The sequence below is a fragment of the Oxyura jamaicensis genome, chromosome 3, assembly GCF_011077185.1.
Source record: "Oxyura jamaicensis isolate SHBP4307 breed ruddy duck chromosome 3, BPBGC_Ojam_1.0, whole genome shotgun sequence".
Classification (NCBI taxonomy): domain Eukaryota; kingdom Metazoa; phylum Chordata; class Aves; order Anseriformes; family Anatidae; genus Oxyura; species Oxyura jamaicensis.
Genome location: NC_048895.1, coordinates 103,705,983 through 103,724,070, shown reverse-complemented (window position 1 = coordinate 103,724,070; position 18,088 = coordinate 103,705,983). Strand labels below are relative to the sequence as shown.

Here is an 18,088-nt window from a genome sequence, read left to right as displayed (position 1 = left end):
GAAAAGAAAATACATTAACTGTTTATACTGAGACTCATGAAATTGATTTCATTGTTAAATTTGGAGTTGTCCTTTCTGCACAGAAAACCTACGTCAAGCTTGTACCTGAGCGAGCAGGTTGATCTACAGCATTCAGATCTGGAGCCGGTCTTGTTCTAGATCCACGTCTACATCTGAACCACTCAAACAGCAGATGCCCCAGTGAGAGCTGAGAAAGGGAGCATATTTCAGCAGACCTTGTTAATTCACAGATTATATATAGTATATCCAGTGATGGTAGTTGACCATTAGTAAATAGGGAAACTTGACGTAGAGTTTGAAGTGATCTGGTCAAAGTCATAGAATGAAAGCAGATCTCCGCATTTTACAGCTATTATGCTTATATATTTGCAGATCATTTTTAATGCAATTTGTCAATCAGTGTATGCCAAACGAGAGTTTCCTGTTGGCATTGCCTGGGAAGCCATTTAAAAGCCATTTGGAGCAGTTTTGCTCCACCAACCTGGCATAGAGGTGGAGTGCTGAGGTGAGGCTTTAACCCCAGATATTTGGAAATCCCATTTCTAAGTAATGGTGGTTTTGTGGGTACATACAACTTCAGAGAGAGGCTTCAAGGAGGTTGCAAGCAGACGTCAGCCTTTGGCATCTATCCCTTCTGTGACAGGAGAGGGCTGTGGTTAGGGCTGTGATTTACAGAACCATGCAAGTGCCCCTTCAGTGCTTGGCAGAACTTCTGAGTTTCAAGGAGAAGCATCTGAATTTCAAAGAATTCATCCAGCCAAAGGTGAAAGTTTCTGAAGAGCATAGCTCGCATGGATTCTGAGTAGCGAGTAAATTTTAAGATAGACATCCTACTTTATGACGTTTTACTGGTTTGGGCTTGAGCAGGGCTTAAGACAAGCAGCTTGAGGCACTAACAAATTATTGTTCATTTCTAAAACCAGAAGAAAAAAAAAGAAAACAAACAAACAAACAATAATAATAATAATAAAACACTTCTTGTGAACAAAAAAAATATCTGCTTTAGGTGGGACTTTAATTCAGAAATATTCTTTTACAGAGTGTTCTTTATAAAAGGCAAACAATGTACGTGCACAGTACATACCAACATGTAATGCCTGGCCCTGGCCTCTGTTGTCCATCCAACTGTTCGTATGTATCTGTTCTCTCCCTTCTCTGTTGTAGGAAGCTTAACTGTTCATGCAGTAATTTTGACTGCACGATGAGATGTTCTTTATAGGAAAACCCATTAACTACTACTTTAGAATAATTTAAAGGTCAAGAAACAGTTTTAAATTCAGTTTCTAAGGAACATGATCAGAATCATCAATCTAATCTTATAAAACAAAACCTTATAGTTAAGATGCCACCTGGCAGCTATATACAAAGACTATTCTAAAAGTATAAGAAATACACATTTATATGAACTTACATATGTTTTGTTATAAATTATGATATATTTCACACATTTTTATTATGAGCAGAGCTTGAAATGAGATCATGCAAAAGTTGGAGGCACTGGAAACATCTCTACACCCACTTAGAATTAATATTAACAGTCCTTAAAAGAGAAAGCAGTGTGTCTAACCCAAGAATTAAATTCATATTCCTACCCACTTGTGCTCTTTAACAGAAAGAAATACAGAAAATGAATTGTCTAAACACGTGTAATCTCTTGTTTGAGATCTGGCAGCAAAAGGAAAGAAAGCTTACAAAGCTGTGAAGCACAAGTGATACATCATAAGATCTCTACAAGAAGCTTACAACACGGTTTAATATCTATACAATCTCTAATAAATTGAATTTCCACGGGTTGTTTACAGGTTTCAGTGCTGCTGTCATCTCATCAATTCTTTGTAAGAGACTCTGCTTATGTAAATAAGGATTAGTTGGCAAAGTTAATTATAGTAAGAGAATTGCTGTTGAACTCGGGAAGAAAATGACGTCTAGAGAATGCCTGTTCATTGTCTTCTGCTCACAGTTCTGTGGTGATTTTGATTAGGAGCTTGGCTATTCCCAAACTGTGTTTTCTGAAGGTGCTGTACATGATAGAGAGATGTAAACTAACTTCAAAACATTTAGCTGGGTACCAGAGGAGGGATCACTGTGACAGCAAAAAATAATTTTAATTTCAAAGGAAAGTGTAATAGTTGAACAAAATAAGGTGTCCACTCTACAGCATGTTGCTATACCATGTGGATTATCATGTCTGTCCATATGGGAAACTTGTATTCTATTGATGATTAAGCCAGAAATCCTTGCCTATTTTGGCTCCACTTCAGATATACCTACAGACCTTCCTGTTGTGATCTATCAGACTGAAGAAAAAGACTGCAAAGGAGCCCATGTGCGTAGGAGTGCAGGGCTGGGTGATGGGTTGGGGTCTTCCTGTGCTGTGCACCTATAATCACCCCAAGTACCCACATGAGGGTACTTTATCTGAGTAAGGACAGCACAATCAGGGCTATGAAATTGTTGAAATAAAATTAGTTGTCGCTGTTCCTACATGTGACATAAAGGCACGAACTTGCTCTCTCAGAGGTGTTCTTATGTGGCAGTCAGGGAAGCACTACTGAAGCTTTTCGAATAAAGGATGGATTTCAGTGGGACTGTGGGGTTAAAAGAGGCACAACTGGGCTGTGTGAAAAATGTTCTCTGTACAAGTAGGCAGAAAAATAGAAATGTGCGCTCATCAAAAACTCAGGTGGTTAATCTGTGTTGTAGAGATGCAATCTATTCCAACCTGGACTAATTGAAATATTATTATTTTTTATTCTTTTTCAACATGTTTTGGAAAAGAAAACATTATTTCAAAGCATGTTCTGATTCCAACAACTGTTGTTACAGGTCAAACAATTGGTGAAAAATACCTCAGACAGTCACAGTTTATACGCTAACAGGCAAATATGCTTTTTGGTGGGTGGGTGTGTTTAGCCTTCAAAGGTGGAAATTCCTCAGGGAATCTATTCCAGTACTGTATTAACCTTACCAAGTACTGTATTAACCTTACCACCAGCTTCTGTAATAGCTAACATGATTTTCCTAGCTATAATTTAAGACTATAATTTTTAATATTGTTGCCATGAACACGAAATACAAACTACTACTTTTCTCACTCCCAAGCTACGTATGTATCTAAAGACTGCTGTCCTTTTCCCAGTCTCATTTTTCTTCAAGTTAAACTATAATGGACTGTTTGATCTTTCCTCCTAAGCCACATTTTCCAGTACTCCAATTACCATCTTTGCTTCTCAAGACTCCAGTTGGTGGCCCATGTCCTAAGGATGAGGCCTTCCATGTTGTGCCCAAAACTGGGAGAATGTCAGCTGAAACAACGCCGGTGCTGAGCTGAAGCATTAAGATGTGCAGTGCTTAGCCAGCCCTGCGGGGCCTCCCTGGGAGAGGGATGCTCTGGGTTCACACAGAGTGGGGTTGGGAATCTGGAACCATTTTAATGCCTTTTGAAATTAGACAGGAATTGTGCAACGCTGCTGCTGTAACTCAGGGTCCTCATCAGTGGCTTACCTGGGGAGGGAGTGCCATCTGGAGGTTAGGGAGCACGGAGCTCTGTGTGACTTCACGACAAAAACCAAAATCCCTGTGCTTTTTAAATGCAACACGAACAGGAGCTTGAGCCTGGCAGACTGGACATCTGCCACCCTGTGTGGACTTGGTAACCCACAGCAAGAGTTGGAGCTGCTCAGTGTATCTCAGAGTAAGGCTGGCAACTGTAGTAATTTTCAATATTACACAACCAGCAATAAATATAAAAAATGCCTGTGCCGTTTTTGGAAGAAGCACTGGACAACACAAGGACAAGGTGGTCTCTCTCTCTCTTTTTTTTTTTTTTTTTTTTTTTTTTTTTAATGTAGGTTTCCATTTTCTGTGTGTGAACACAGTTGTCTACTACAGTTGGATATTCATGTCTGCAGAGTGGAATCAGCCCTTGCATGAGCTGCTTTCACGCCATCATCTTCCTTCTCCAGGTAGCTAAGCTGTCATCCTTAAAGCATTCATCCTCCAGTTCTCAGATGCTGAGGAAGCCAGGATGTGACCTGCTGTGGGCCATGACCCAGCTCTTCTTTCTACAGTAGCTTTTGTTTATTTTTTCCGGAGACCGCCTGCATGTTGGCAGTGATCACGCTGTTCCCTACCACCTCTTGTGCCTGTCAACTGCCTTCTGCTGCTAAAGTCTAACCTCAAAAATAGTCTCAGCTGCAAGGCATTCAGTAAACACAGCTCCACCTCAGCCAGGTGTGAGATTGCAGCCTGTTGTATCAGGGCAATGCTAGTGGTTTCTGTGTTGGACTCCACGTATGAAGGGTTGAACGTGGTCCTACAGAAGCTTCATGCACCCTGCGAAGGCAGATTTTGCATGTATGTTCCCCATGTTCTGCTGATTGCTGTTTTTTTCACTGCAAAACAATTGCATTTGTGTCAGGAAGATGCACTAGTGAGCAGGCTTTAGGTAGTTTGTCGATTTAGATAGTGGTTTCCCTGGGCAACCACAGATTTTAGGAACTACAAACCTGCTAAAATCAAGACTGATGATCAAAAGAGTGTGAGGCAGGTTGCTGAGCAGCATGCCTTCAGAGCAAAATGTAAAAGCCTGCTTCCTGGTCACTGAGTTTCCATCAGCTAAACAAGGAAAAAAAAAAAAAAATGATCTCCCTCCCTCGGCAGGGAGAGTTGAAAAAGCACAGAACACATCTTACATGACTTAAATGTTACTCTTTAGAGCAAGCTTAAACATGCAAGTGGCAGGCTGACGAATCCTTGGGTAAATACATGAAATGTAACAGCTTGCTGTGTTTTATTGCCTGGGCTTTCAGAATTTGAAGTATGTTGCTTATGCTGTGACTCATCTGAGCTGGTCTCTGTTGATTGTTTCTTTTCAGGAGGTAAAAATTCAGGAAGAGGTTCAGAAGAGCCCTTTGGCTCTAATCTTACTCTTTCTGATGTTAGTAGCAATGTTATTGTCGGCTTGCATGGGAAGAAGGATGAGATCTATGGTCCTGATTCCCTGTATATGGCTGAGTTACCCCAGGTCTGAAGAGGATATTCTCTTTAGGCATTGTTGAATGACATCCATCTTAGTTCTTGAAAAAGTTCCATGCTAGACAGTACTTCTGGTCTCTCTGAGAGAGAAAAAAAAAAAAATGATTTTGTTTCCTGCAAATTTCAGTGTTGTGGAGTCTGAAAGAGGTCTGCTAGGTATATCTCTTTGACTTGCTTTGTTACTAGTATTTTTACTTGAAGCATTAGGAAGGCTGGAGGTCATCCTCAAGTTTCCTCTTTCGTGCTCCACTGCTGAAGAAGTAATCCATGTTTACCAGCATCTTGCCAAGTTCAGTATTCATTCTGCTGCCAATGTTCTGGTTGGTGGAGTTGGGAACTTTGTTTGAAAACACAGATATATAATCTGGCAGTGGCTTCTGTTCCTTTTTCTTACCCTGAATGAAACAAAGACCATTAATGCTAACGTTTTCAGAGTTACATCCTTTGCTTGTTATAAAGTTCAAGTTACTGAGATTATTAGTAATATCAGCTCTTTCGCTTCTGAAAACAGAATTTAGATGTACTTAAAATATAATGCTTCCTGAATGTACATGAAAGTGTTGCAAAAATGCAGTAAAATGATTATTTTTCTCTATCCTCTTTCATGGGAGTGAGATAACACAGGGAAATGAATCATTTTTAAATATGTTGCATGAAATGTCAGGAGAGAAAGAATTTAGCCTGCTCTGGAATGGTTATGATGTGGGAGGTTTTTTGTTTCATTTTTAGTAAGTGGCTTGGGTTTTGGCGTGATGTCATTATCTCACAAACTTTTCCTAGGAAGTTGGTTCTTCTAGCACTTTCTGTCTATGGAGAAATATTATTTAAATATTTCAATAATTATTCAATATTATGATGTTGAAACAGACTGAACACAAACACAAGCTGTATTCCTTTTTAGCAGATGAATGGTACCTCGTCTCTCTTTTATTTTCCTAAAGATTTTAGTATTAAAGCATTTGCCAGTTATGCCCAAGTATTCCCCGATTTAAAACATCAGCCTACTTCAAGTTGATGCAAGCTAGAAAGATCCTGGCTACAGGTAGGTGTTTGTTTGAAACTTACCATTTGGTCATAGTCCTTTAGGAAACTCCAGTTCTGGTACCTTGGAATAGAAGTAAAAAATGCAGTTTAAAATTTTCTGTCTCTGTTGGTCATATTTGAATGCCTATTTATCTGCTCATTCTATACTAAAAGCCAGTTCTTACACCTGCAAACCTGTGTTTTCAGTGGTGAAGCCCAGGGTTTTATTTATTCACGTGCTGCACGTGCACTATGTTAGGAGTGTATTTTTTGCTAAAGCAAGAGGAGGCTAGCATGGCCACAATGTATTCCTCGTGCAAATGGAGATCAGTCTGCAAAGTCCTGAGTCACAATAGCAAATTTATCTCCCATGCCTTAAATAAGACAGAGCTTCTCATTTTTTTTTTTTTTAAATGACCAATATTCTGCTGGCAGAAGCCCTCGGTAGGAATTCCCACAGCTATATCTGCAGTAGGCAAACACCTGCTGGCATATTTTTGTGCAGATAGGTATCTCTGCTAGGAGCAAAGTGAGGAGCCGGAAGAGCTGAGCTTTGCTCCTCAGCCCTGTTCTACACCGGGTCTGACTACAGGGCAAGTCCTCTGATTTTCTGTCCTTTTCTGGATAGAAATGAAGAAAACTACTTCACCTGGTATTGTAAAAGTGCTGTGAGGTCGATAGAGGAAGCAGTTAATCTACAGCTGTATTTGGGACTATAAATGGCTCAAGGGACACCTTGGTTGACTCTGAGCTGGTTACTGGTGTCCAAGCAGTGCTTCATCTGAGCTCACAGTGCTGAAGCTGCACAGCCTTCCCAGTTGAGCTCTTGTGTAAGCACAGCCCTGTACCTCATGGACACAGTGGTCTTGGGTTTCTGTGCTGCACTCCCCTGTCCTGTACAGATATGCCCAAAGAGCAAATAAAATCTAATTTAGAATTGTTATGTTTATTATTATATGTTTTGGTATACCAGCACAGCACAGGGGGCCCAGATTTGTTTATCTTGCTATGTCAGACACCGTGTGAAAATATCAGATTTGGATGTTACTCTTGGGCCTGCTGTTCCCAGCCTGGGACTACACTGTGGTGCCAATTACTGAGAAATGTTTGGGTCTGTGCCATTTACCTACACCCCCTTCAGGTCAGACCACCAACTTGTAGCAAGCCCTTTTTTTGTGGACGAGGACGTGGAGCTGATAAGCTTTTCTCTGCAGGCTGTAGCGTGTAGAGTCTGATGAAGCCAGCTATGGTGGCTTTAGCCATCTGTCCACACTCCCCTCCATGGGAGTCCTGTCTTTGTAGTTAAGAATGGATAGCAGGGCATGCATCAGGTTTATGATGTGTTAAGTACACAGGAAAGTAGGTTTGCACCAACATCCATGCCTGTGAACCCCGGCAGAGAGGTGCAGGCAGAGCATTCCTCCTGCTGCCTGTGCTCTGGAAGGGGCATGGAGCATACTGGGCCGCTGGGAGAGGGCCTGGTGCACAACTGGGAAAGAGTGGCATTGCCTCCACAGCCCTGCCTTCCTTCAGGTAAAAGGGGATGGACAAGAGTGTAAAAAGAGCTCTGGATAAAACAACCCTACTATCTGCATTTCCTCCAGAAGGGTGAGAAGGGCAGGGCTCTTCAGATGGTTTCTTTTCCCTTCCTAAAAACATCCTGGAAGCAATGTGCTTCATTCTCTACCCTTTTGTTTTATCTGCTTGACTAGTGCATAGACAGAACTGGAGCTGGCTGTGCTTTCACCGAGGATATTCTTCTAATAAGCGTGTCCATGTTGTGTACAGAAGCACGAACATAACAGACAAGTCATATGGCAGAAGCAGAGAGGATGTTAATTTCTGGTTCCTCCAGGTAGCTGCTGTATACACAAATGCATGCCGTTCAGCCTGCTGAAACACTACAATAATGGGATTTGCCTGTCTGCACATGGCTCGTGGGGCATGCTCAGGGATTTCCAGGCTGGGAGTACAGAGTTGTGTTTTGGCAGAACATTCTGTTCAACTTCCATTTCAGCCACTTCCAAGAATATGAGAAGTGGTGATAGTATCAGCATGTCTGCAATAAGTTATAAAGTTTGGCACATTTATGTAATCATTGTGGAGATCTCTATTAAGCTAAAAGATATTAAACATGCAGCTCTTTGCATCTCTTTTTTGGCTTAAGCCTTGTGTGTCAGGAGGTGTTAGCACAGATTTTGTCTAGTGAAGAATAACAGAGATGATGCACCCTTAGAAAGAAAGGTGCTAGGGTCTGATCCAAAGTCCCTGCAGAAGAAAAAAATCCCTTGATAGCTTAGGCTTTGAATCAAGCCCTAGGACTGTCAGGGAGCATCAGTACCACTGTCAGAATGAGAAGAAGAGGGGTGAGCTGGAACAAGTGACTTACCAGATTTTTCTTCCTCTCTGTTCAGCCTCCACAGACTCCCTCCAGATCTTATCCTGTTGGACCTGGTCCTGCTGCAGTGCTGCCTGCTCACCTGCCCTGCTCCGACCAGCTGTTTGTGCAAGTACAGGTCTTCCAGGCTGGGTGCTGCCACGAGACAGGGATGGAGCTGAGGCTGCTTGCCCCAGAGGTGTTGTTGCTGCTTGCCAAGACCTAATCAAGGTGTTCCTCCTGAATCCAGAACCCTTTCCCAGCATGTCCATTTTGAGACTCACTCTATCCCCAGTATTATTAGGTATATTGGAACTGTCAGGAAGGTTAAACCTGCTATTATTTTTGCTTTCAGAGCTCCTCCTCTCCCAGCATTTTCTTTTAGCTGCTGATTTGGAGTGCTTTAAGAAAATGAACAGAGATGCCAGCACTGACAGGCAGAGCTTGGCATTGTTTCACTTCCCTGTTACTTAATGATCATTTCCTACTGCTTTACATTGCTTCATTGCCTGAAGGATGAAGACATTTTCATGGTAACAACAATTTCATAAGAAATAATTGTTCCTGAAAGCCATCAGTAAACAGCAAACTCTCAGCCTAGGAGGCAATTAATGCCGCTTGCAGCTGAGACCACCCTATGCTCAAACTCTGCAGAACGATAAAGCCTGGCTTGGTGCAAAGCATGCTGTGGAGCCGAGTTTGTCAGGAGCACTTTTGTTGTAGTTCTGTAGCAGAAGCAAAATCTCCCAAAAGCTGCTGGTTTCCCTGGTGTGTTTACTGTCTCCATTGGAAACGAGCCTGCCTTGTGAATATTCGCGAGAAAGGGAGCACAGCCCCAGTGCAGACAGCTGCTGGGGCCTTGAAGTCTGCCTGAGGTGGAGTTGGTTTGTTTAAAATAAGATACTTCAATGAATCCGTGCTTCAAATCTTTTTTTTTTTTTTTTTTTTTTTATATATATATATATATATATGTAAAAAATGAGCAGCCATAGATCATGAAAAACCCATTTAAAGTACTTAGAGATTTCTGCAGAAGATATTAAGCAACTATGGGAAGTGCTTTTTAAGTAACTTTAAGGGGTCATTAGTACACAAAGTGAGAATTTTCAAAACTGTGTCCAAAATGTCAGTTTGTCTTTACAGTCAGCCTGCTGGTCTTCCGTGGTATGCAGTCATTTCTTCAAGTATTTGTGACCTTGCAGGAAAACGGGGTATTTTAAGTATAAATTTCCTCTCAAATTCTTGACTGACTTGTTTTTGAATAATGTGGATTAGCTCCAGATGAGTTCTAGCCTCTTGCTTCATCTTGCCGGTAAATGCTAATGAACTTAAATCGATTATTTATTTATTTATTTTCAGATATGTTTACTTGGGGTTCTTGGAAAGTACAGCTGAATTTGGCAAATAAATAATTTCTTTTAAAATAGCTTTAACTATCAAACAATCCAAACATTTAATGTAGACATTTTTGAGCAAGAGTTCTTTCTGTATTTGGAAACCTTGACTTTGACAATTGCAGTAACATAGCTTAAGAAAAGTTTGCCTCAAAACAAAATGTTTGTCCCAGGTTCCTCTCCAAGTTGGAGCATGTGCAGCCAGTTAAAGAATTGGACTTTAGCAGCATCTCTCTGCTTTAAAAGGAAGCTGAGGCACGCTTGGATGACCCAATTCATTAATCAATGCACATGGGATTTTAGCTCCTGATCAGGTCAGGGAAGGATCTGAATGGGAAAGCTATTCTTGTGCATGAAATGCTTTTTCATTCTTGTTTACAAAGTTCTTGTGTTATTTTTTTTCTACCCTTTCAAGTAATTTTCTGCAAATTCAACATAAAAATAAGCTAAAAATAATTATCAAGCTGAGTACATAGCTTCCAAACATCCTCTTCCAGTTGTTTCTCTGGATATGACAGATGGGAATTGGATCATGGCTGTTTATTTATTTTTTAATATTATACTATGACTGTAGCTGCTGTTCCAAAAACAGACCACTAAGAGCAAATATTTTAAAAACTATCCCATCTTCTACTGGGACCAAAAGTCGTTAAGGGAATGGTTATGCACCATTAAAGCACATTGAGGGGAGGGTGAGGGTGACATTTCTGGGGATAGCTCTAGATTCCTTACTGGATATATCTGTAGCCCATTTAGGCCATGAATTAACAACTCAGCAGCTCTGCAGATATTGAACTGTTTCCCCTAATATTGTCATCTGCTGGTTTAGGATTTTATTGTTTATTATAAGAATTTTGGACTTTTAAAGAGGAAACTCATTTGAGTTGATAAAAATGATCTGCTGTGTACTTCTCTTCATCCTGTAGCAGAAAAGGTTAATGTTTGTTGTGGCTTCGTGTCATACGTATCGATGTAAATTGATTATAGCATCTCTATTTTTTCTGCTTGGGGGCATGAAACTGAAAAAAGTCCCTAATGAGTGTCAGTGTAGGAGATGGCGCTTTTGATTAGGAGTTTATTTTGGGATTAGTTTATCTGATGAGCAGTGTCAGCATTCATTATCCTGAGGGAGAACTTAACTGAGGTTATTCCTTTGTGGCTACCAGACAGGTGAAGATACACACTACAAATTTGTCTGTGAAAAATATGTTAATTCCCCCAAAAAAGAAAAAAATGTTTGATAAGCTTTTTATGGAAAAAAAAAAAAAAAGGTTCAGGTGTTTAGATAAACTATTTTCATATGACCACAAGAGGGTATTGCAGTATAAGTTATGCAACACTTGAGCTAATGTTTGACTTTAACATGCACTAGCTTATTTTTAAAATATGCATTTTTCAGAATTGATCGTTTAAATTAACCAGTAGTTAAGAAAAACAGATTATGTATGTCAGTAGTTGATGTCCAGATCCAGAGGCAATTTCTGAGTTTGGTTTTCTAAATCTTGCTTTGGTTTTTATAGTAAACTTTCCTGAAAAATTATGTCTTCTAAACTTTAAGGACAGCATTATCAAATGTGCATGCCATGTTTTGTACAGTTCAGACCATGGAAGAGGGAGCTGGAAGGATTGCTGGACTCTCCTGTTCCCAAACCTGTTGCTGAATTTAAGAGAAATGACATGGTATGCCTGCCTCTCATCAAACTTACCTGCACAAGAAGAAACACCCCAGGCATATCACATTATCTGTGAAGAGCTAATTTCTGAGAAGTGTGATTAGATCGTGATTTGATGGACAGCAAATGTTTTGCTTGTTATTGTTGTTATTTTTGTTTTGTTTTGTTTTTGTTTTGTGTAAGACAGTTTGTGTTTGATGTGAAATGCTTGCAGAGATCTAGGAAACACAAGTGATGTGAATAAGAGGCATGAGCAAGATCATCAGGTGGAGGAGAGGGTGGCTCTCAGGAGGCCAGCTTTTGAGACTGTTTCACCATTTGGAAAGACTGCCACTTCACCGTGGGACAGAAACCCCCACATCAGTCTTTGGGTACAAGCAGTGCTTCCTGTCTCTGAATAGTGACATTTGCATTGGCGTCATCAAGTGAGTCAACACTGGGCAAGTCAGCCAAGACTGCAGGTTGGAAAATGGGTACTGGTGAAGGTTGGCAGAGCGGGGTGGTAGGTGCTCGGTGGCAGAGCGCTGTGCGCCCAAGGGAGGAGGGATGGATGGCAGAGCACTGCAGTGACTTTTTCTCACCAGCCCGGGACATGAACCAGAGAGCTGTAGAAAACCTGGAGGGGATGGATCCTACTGACAAGTTACACCTTGATCTCTCAAGAATGGAGTGGCTGAATACAGACAAAAATAAAAATCCTACAAACTTCAGAGTAAAGCCCCTTTTAAATGAAGTCTATGTAGCCACCTAGTTAAAGGCCTCATACACTGTTAGATTTTACTGTAGTTTTGATACAAAAATATAAACTTCTTTCCTGTAATGAAGGTCTGCTGCGAGAGCCTGACAAGTTTAGAGTCTGTTGCGTCGGCAGCTTACAAATACCACAGAGGGAACGTCTGCTTCCTGTGACACAGAGTCTGACACTTCAAAATAAAATCAAAGCTGTAATGCAGACTGCAAGAAATCTGTATCTGGAATCTGGATTTTTTCTCCCTATCTTTTAGTATAAATTCAAATGTTACAAATGTTACAAAATATGCTAGCTACTGATAGGAAGTTATTTGAAACAACAACAACAAAAAAGTATTTATTTGAAAAAATATTATTTACTTGAAAAAAATACTCAATAGTGGCTATTGCATACAATATGCAGGCCTGTTAGTTTCTGCATGGGTTATGTCAAACACAAACAATAGTTGAAATTGAAGATGGAAGCAGTATAGCTTTACAACATGGAAAATCCATACTTTTTCACCAGTATTCTGCCAAGTAGACTGATTGTCATATAAAGTTGGAAGGCATGATTAAAATCTTCTCCATAAATCAGTGGTGGGATTTCAGGTAGGGAGTGCTGAAGGGTTGCTGTGTGAGTAGGAACATTTAGAAGTACCTGTTTCAGGAGAAAGAAACAAAAAAGGGAGGAATGTTCCCCTCTGGCTGAGTCTTATCAATGTGGTATTATCAAGGTGGTATTTCACATAATTTCAGCGTTGGAGGCTTGTACTTCTTGTGAAGAAGTACAAAACTGCCTGGATGGCCAAAATTATCTTCAGAATTCAATCCAAATTGTTCAAGTCACATTCTCACCACGGCATGGAGCTCTTGTAATTGTGTAGTAGAACTTGGCTTTGTTCTGTTTATTCTCACTCTTCTTGCACAGTTCATTAACAGTTCTAATGTATATATACATTGAGTACATATACTCATATATATGTATATAAATGTATATTATACATACAAAGTGATTAAGTACTCCTGAAAAGGCTGCTCTTCATATTGCTTTAGTACCTGAGGCAGCAGTCTTGACCTCAGGAGTCTGGCACAACTCTACTTTTCTCTGATCCTGTGTTCTGTGGAATGCATCTAGGAACAGTTAATCCCAGTTTCCAGGTCAGTTTATAACAGTGAGGAGAAGCTGCCTTGCAAATACTACAGAGACTGAGTCTTCTCTCTCCATTACCTGGTGCACTGTAGTACTTCCAGAAGTATTTTATAGTGAATTAAGATATTCCAGATGTGTATGACATTAATATAATGTTCAAGATGCTTTTCAGTTCTTTTTTTGAATATTCTCTGGTCCCTGGCTGTATCCTCCAGTAGCTAAGAGTTTATTTACTAGTCTACACTGTAATACACTAAATATTTCAGTTCTATCTGCTCACAATATTGATTCAAAGGGACAATGACTTTCTGTTTTGATATAAGATACCAAAAATTCTCTTCTACAAGGTACACAAATTATCTACAAGTTAGGCAGTTTTCAAAACTGGATGCCTGAAACTTGTTTTGCATTTTGTCTCTAGATATTAAATGAAAGGCTCCCGATTTTTCCTAACATTTTAAGTTCTGTTTAGTTTATTCAAGGTAAGTGTCAGAGCCTAAAACTGGAAAGCCTTGTCTGAACATGTCAATCACATGTTTTACCTGTTTTTTTGGCAAAGCTTTTACCATCTTTACTGCAGGTTTCTATAAATGTAGATTTTCTTCTTGCAAGTACAAGCTAATGTTAAACCACACATTAGGCTCATGTGTGGCCAACTCTGACCATTAGAGATTCAAAGGATGTTCTTCCTAGAAGAAGGATATTTGCATAACTGGCTGTAGGTTTTTTTTTTTTTTTTTTTTTTTTTGTCTTTTTCTCAAGTTTCCTGAGATCACAGGAGGATTCAGATGACCTCATGAAGTCTGTATCAGGACTGTGAGATGAGACCAGCTCAGGGCTTTATGCAGTTGGTCTTGAAAGCCTCCAAGGATGGAGACTGCACAACCATAGTGGATAAATGTGCTTTAATGCTTGACTGTCCTCATGGTGAAGTTTTACCTTACATGTAGTCAGAAACATTCTTGTTTCAGCTTGTACCTGTTGTTTTTCATCCTCCCACCATGTCCTGCTGTAAGCAGCCTGGCTCTGTCCTTTCAGTAACTTCCTTGCAGGTTCTGGAAGACTACCCTTGGGTCTTGCTGAAGCCTTCTGTGCACCAGATGGAAGACCCGGTGAGCAGTCACACTGCCTGTGTTGCACAGGTCTGTCTGAGCTGTGCTTAACTCACTCCCTTTTCTGTCCCTACCTGACTTGACCACATCTTGCTGCTCATGCCCAGTAAGAGAACCTGGGGGACCTAGAAAGGCAAGTGACAGTGTACAGGGAAAGCACAGTCAGTTTTGCCCTGTTTTTCTTCGATCACCTGTGCTGCTTTGTTCAGTTCAGCCTCATTCCTTCTAGGCTTGTAGAGTTTCTTTGTTTTGCTGTAGTGCTGGGAACTTTTGTTCCTTAAAGAAATGGGCAGCCAAAACAGTGTGAAATCTTCCAGGATGTGTTTGGAGCTTCATATTTTTAGCTCAGTTGAGCAACAGTTTGTGTGCCAATTCTCAAACAGTAAGGCAAAACTGAAAGAAAAACAGCTGTGTCCCAGGACCTTATGGCCAGAGCAGCCAAATGGAGATGGAACAGCTTTCAGATGGGACTTCTGTTGTAACAGGTGCTTCGTTAAAAATCCTTTTGTGGTTTTATGGAGAAGAATGAGAGCCTGGCTCTTAAGGATGGGCTGTGTTCTGGTTTTCAGGATAGATCCCTGTGTTTAGGAATCCTTTTCCTTAAATTACTGAAACAAGATATGAATGAACTGGCCTCTTGAATGCTTAAAATTATCTTCCAAAGCAGGAGTGGACAGCTAGGCAATTGACAACACAGTTGCAGAATTAGGATAAAATCCTACTTTCTTACAACTTGACCAGTTAATAGGAAAACATCAAGACCTTCTCCTACTTTTTTTTTTTTTATTATTATTATTATTATTTGTGTGTGTGTGTGTGTGCGTGTGTGAGAGAGAGTTATCCCCATAATCTGCACAAGTGCAGTATGAGGATTGTATGCCTCTCTAAAAATCCAGCTTTGATCACAGCACTGACCTAAGTGCATCTCTCAGCCTTTTCCAGGTAGATAGGTTTCCAGGAAACCTTTCAGCAAAACAGTGATTTCTCAAAGACTGTTGACCTGTTCAACCTGAAATATTTCATCTGAAATATAATGAGCTCGGTGAATCTTGGATGAATGAGAAGCTGGGTTTCCTAAATGCTGCCAGGATCTGCAGCACCAAGACAGAGTAAAGCCAATTCAAATAATTTTATTGTACTGCACATTATTTTCTGTTACTGATTTGCTATTTAAAAGAGAACTTACTCATAAGTAAAGGGAGAAGTTGGGTGGCACTTTGTAAAAGAAATCATTTAAATTTCCAGTCCTATGTTGGAGGAAAGTATGTGTTCTTTCTCCTCTATTTGTTATGGTTTATATTCCTAATGCCAGCCACTTTTCTTTTGTCAAAGATTTGTTCATATACTTGAATCCATCGGCTGGAGGATTAAGGATGTTTCTCAACTGCCTTTTTAAAGTCAGATTATTAAAAAACAAACAAACACAAAAAACACCTATGCCATTAGTGTAAAATGAAAAGCAGCCACGCTCTTGCACTTGCAGTAGGAGAGCAGTTTCTGTGAGTGGAACATTTTTGCTAGTTAATGAAATGTAATTTCTGGAAGTATCCTGCTCTATCTCTGTAGTTACAGTGGTACCATACTGTTGCAAAAGGCCAATCTGGGCACTTCTCAACAAGCGTCTCTGCTAGCTGTTCTGTTCTGGGGCCTTTCTGGGCCGAAGCACTCCGGGGCTGTGATACACATCCAGGCTCAGGAGAGCTGAGCTGCAATCCCAAACAATGCAACTGGCATCAGGTACCCAGAGCCATGTTAAAGGGTAGAGACTGCTGCAAATTGCTAAACCTGTGTTGTATCTCTTTGGTCTGTGCCTTTTTCCGTTCCTCCGGAGTCTCATCGGCTTGGCAGAACGTGGATGTCCACCTGGGCTGCACAGCTCAACTCACACAGACCTACAACTTTGCACGAGTAATAGAAAATAGCAACAACAAAGCAGACTTTGCTAACACTTTCTTCCTTTTAAAGCTTTTCTCACAGAAAACAGATTAAAATACCATTTCTAACCTAAAAAATTAAGAGTTTAACTTGCTTTTCTACCTACCTTTGTTTATGGTGAGTGTTCAAGTTCACTTCTTTAGAATAAGGACTTCTCAGCGCCATGGTGTGTACTTTATACTTTGTTTTATGGGCTCTGCTATTGGTGCTGTTGTTAGCCTGGAGAAGTAAATAGACTTTGAGCAAAAGATCACACCATAGCAACCCTCAGCTTCTGTTTACAGTTCAAATAAATGCCTGTGCCATAGAAATTTGTGTTCGGAGGAATTTTCTAAGCTGGTATGCTAATTGGTTTATTAACAAAAGGATTAATGCAGATAAGTTGAAGACAAATGTACCCTCAATATTTAAATGGTGAATCATTTTGTTATTTGAAAGCTGTCAGTAAATAACACATCACAGCCACTCAGTAGGCAGAGGGTATTTTTTGACTTATTTATCATAGTAGAAAGTGCACGACAGTTCTGAGGGAGATTCATGAAAGCACTCAGCAGAATATGAGTTCTCCCATTAAAATCTGTATTAAAACTTCATTTGCTTAATGGGAGAAACTCTTTGCATGTTTTGAAAACCCAAGCTTGTCGGTTTATAATTTTCTCATCTTTTGGTTAAAAAAAGTAGCTCTTATTTAAGAAAAACTTCTATCAACTGTATTGAACATTTTTCTGGAGAAAAGCTAGTGGAATAACTGATGCGCTGCTCTGAAAATCCCAGCTGCAGGAGGTTTTGGCCTTTAAAGGTTATTATTATGCCAGGAAATGACATTTTTTTCCTTTCTGCAACTGATACTAAGACACCGTTGCTAGCAGTGTTTTGTTTTGTTTTGTTTTGTTTTGTTTTGTTTTAGAAGTTTGTTTTAATGTTTTAAAAAGTAAAACTTTTAATGTTTTACTGTGCAAATGGCCAAGCTTTTTATTCCTAAATATAATAATTCCTTACAGATTTCCCCCATACATGTTGGTCCTTCAGATAACAACTTTACATTATACTTGGCCAGTGGTGCAGAAAGGCCCCTTACAACCCAAACCATCCTGTGATTCTGTGATGGGTCAGCCTGGGAGGGACACCACTGGACAAATAAAGCCTGCATAAGCATAAACAAAGCCAGGCCAAGGAGCCGGCCCTGTGGTCGTGAATGGGTCCACTATTAAAAATGTTTATTTTAGCCAAAGAAGCTGATCAGTGTATTCTTACACAATGTGCTATATGCAGCAATGTGGCTTTACATGGTTGGAAGTTTAAAATATAATCAAAGTAGCAAACCTGACATATATGGTCCTGAAATGAATCAGATGAAATGTCTCTCATAGAACATTATTTTAGCTCTTCTGTGAAGGGTGAAGATTTACAGGTCAGCAGCCACCCTTGAACTCATGCCGGACAGCATATAGAGCTGTAGAAGGTCTATGTATATAGGAACTGGGGACCACCACATACGGGGTAATGCTGCTCAGCAGAGGGGGATCACTTGGGTAGGGCTTCTGGGCCCAATCCATCCCTGTGCAGGTGGGGTGGGAAGCCCATGGGGCAGGATATGGCACAGGCTGCGGGAGGCCTAGAGGGCCTGAGGGAGG

General features: G+C 40.3%; 1 protein-coding gene across 3 annotated transcripts; it reads right to left on the bottom strand.

The window, feature by feature from the left end:
* Positions 1-1,017: 1,017 nt before the first annotated feature.
* Positions 1,018-17,314, bottom strand: C3H2orf50 (chromosome 3 C2orf50 homolog). 3 transcript variants are annotated; one of them, XM_035322574.1, is made up of 5 exons: positions 16,561-17,314; positions 8,471-8,680; positions 6,124-6,163; positions 5,254-5,453; positions 1,018-5,138 (listed from the first exon to the last, which is right to left on the bottom strand). In XM_035322574.1, exons 1-4 carry the CDS (start codon positions 16,617-16,619, stop codon positions 5,262-5,264), a joined length of 501 nt encoding a protein of 166 aa, XP_035178465.1. In that variant the 5' UTR covers positions 16,620-17,314; the 3' UTR covers positions 1,018-5,138; positions 5,254-5,261. The 3 variants fall into 3 exon arrangements, with proteins under 3 accessions (XP_035178465.1, XP_035178464.1, XP_035178466.1); XM_035322573.1 differs by having other exon boundaries at positions 1,018-5,453; XM_035322575.1 differs by having other exon boundaries at positions 1,018-5,453; positions 8,471-8,614.
* Between the last annotated feature and the right edge of the window lie 774 nt (positions 17,315-18,088).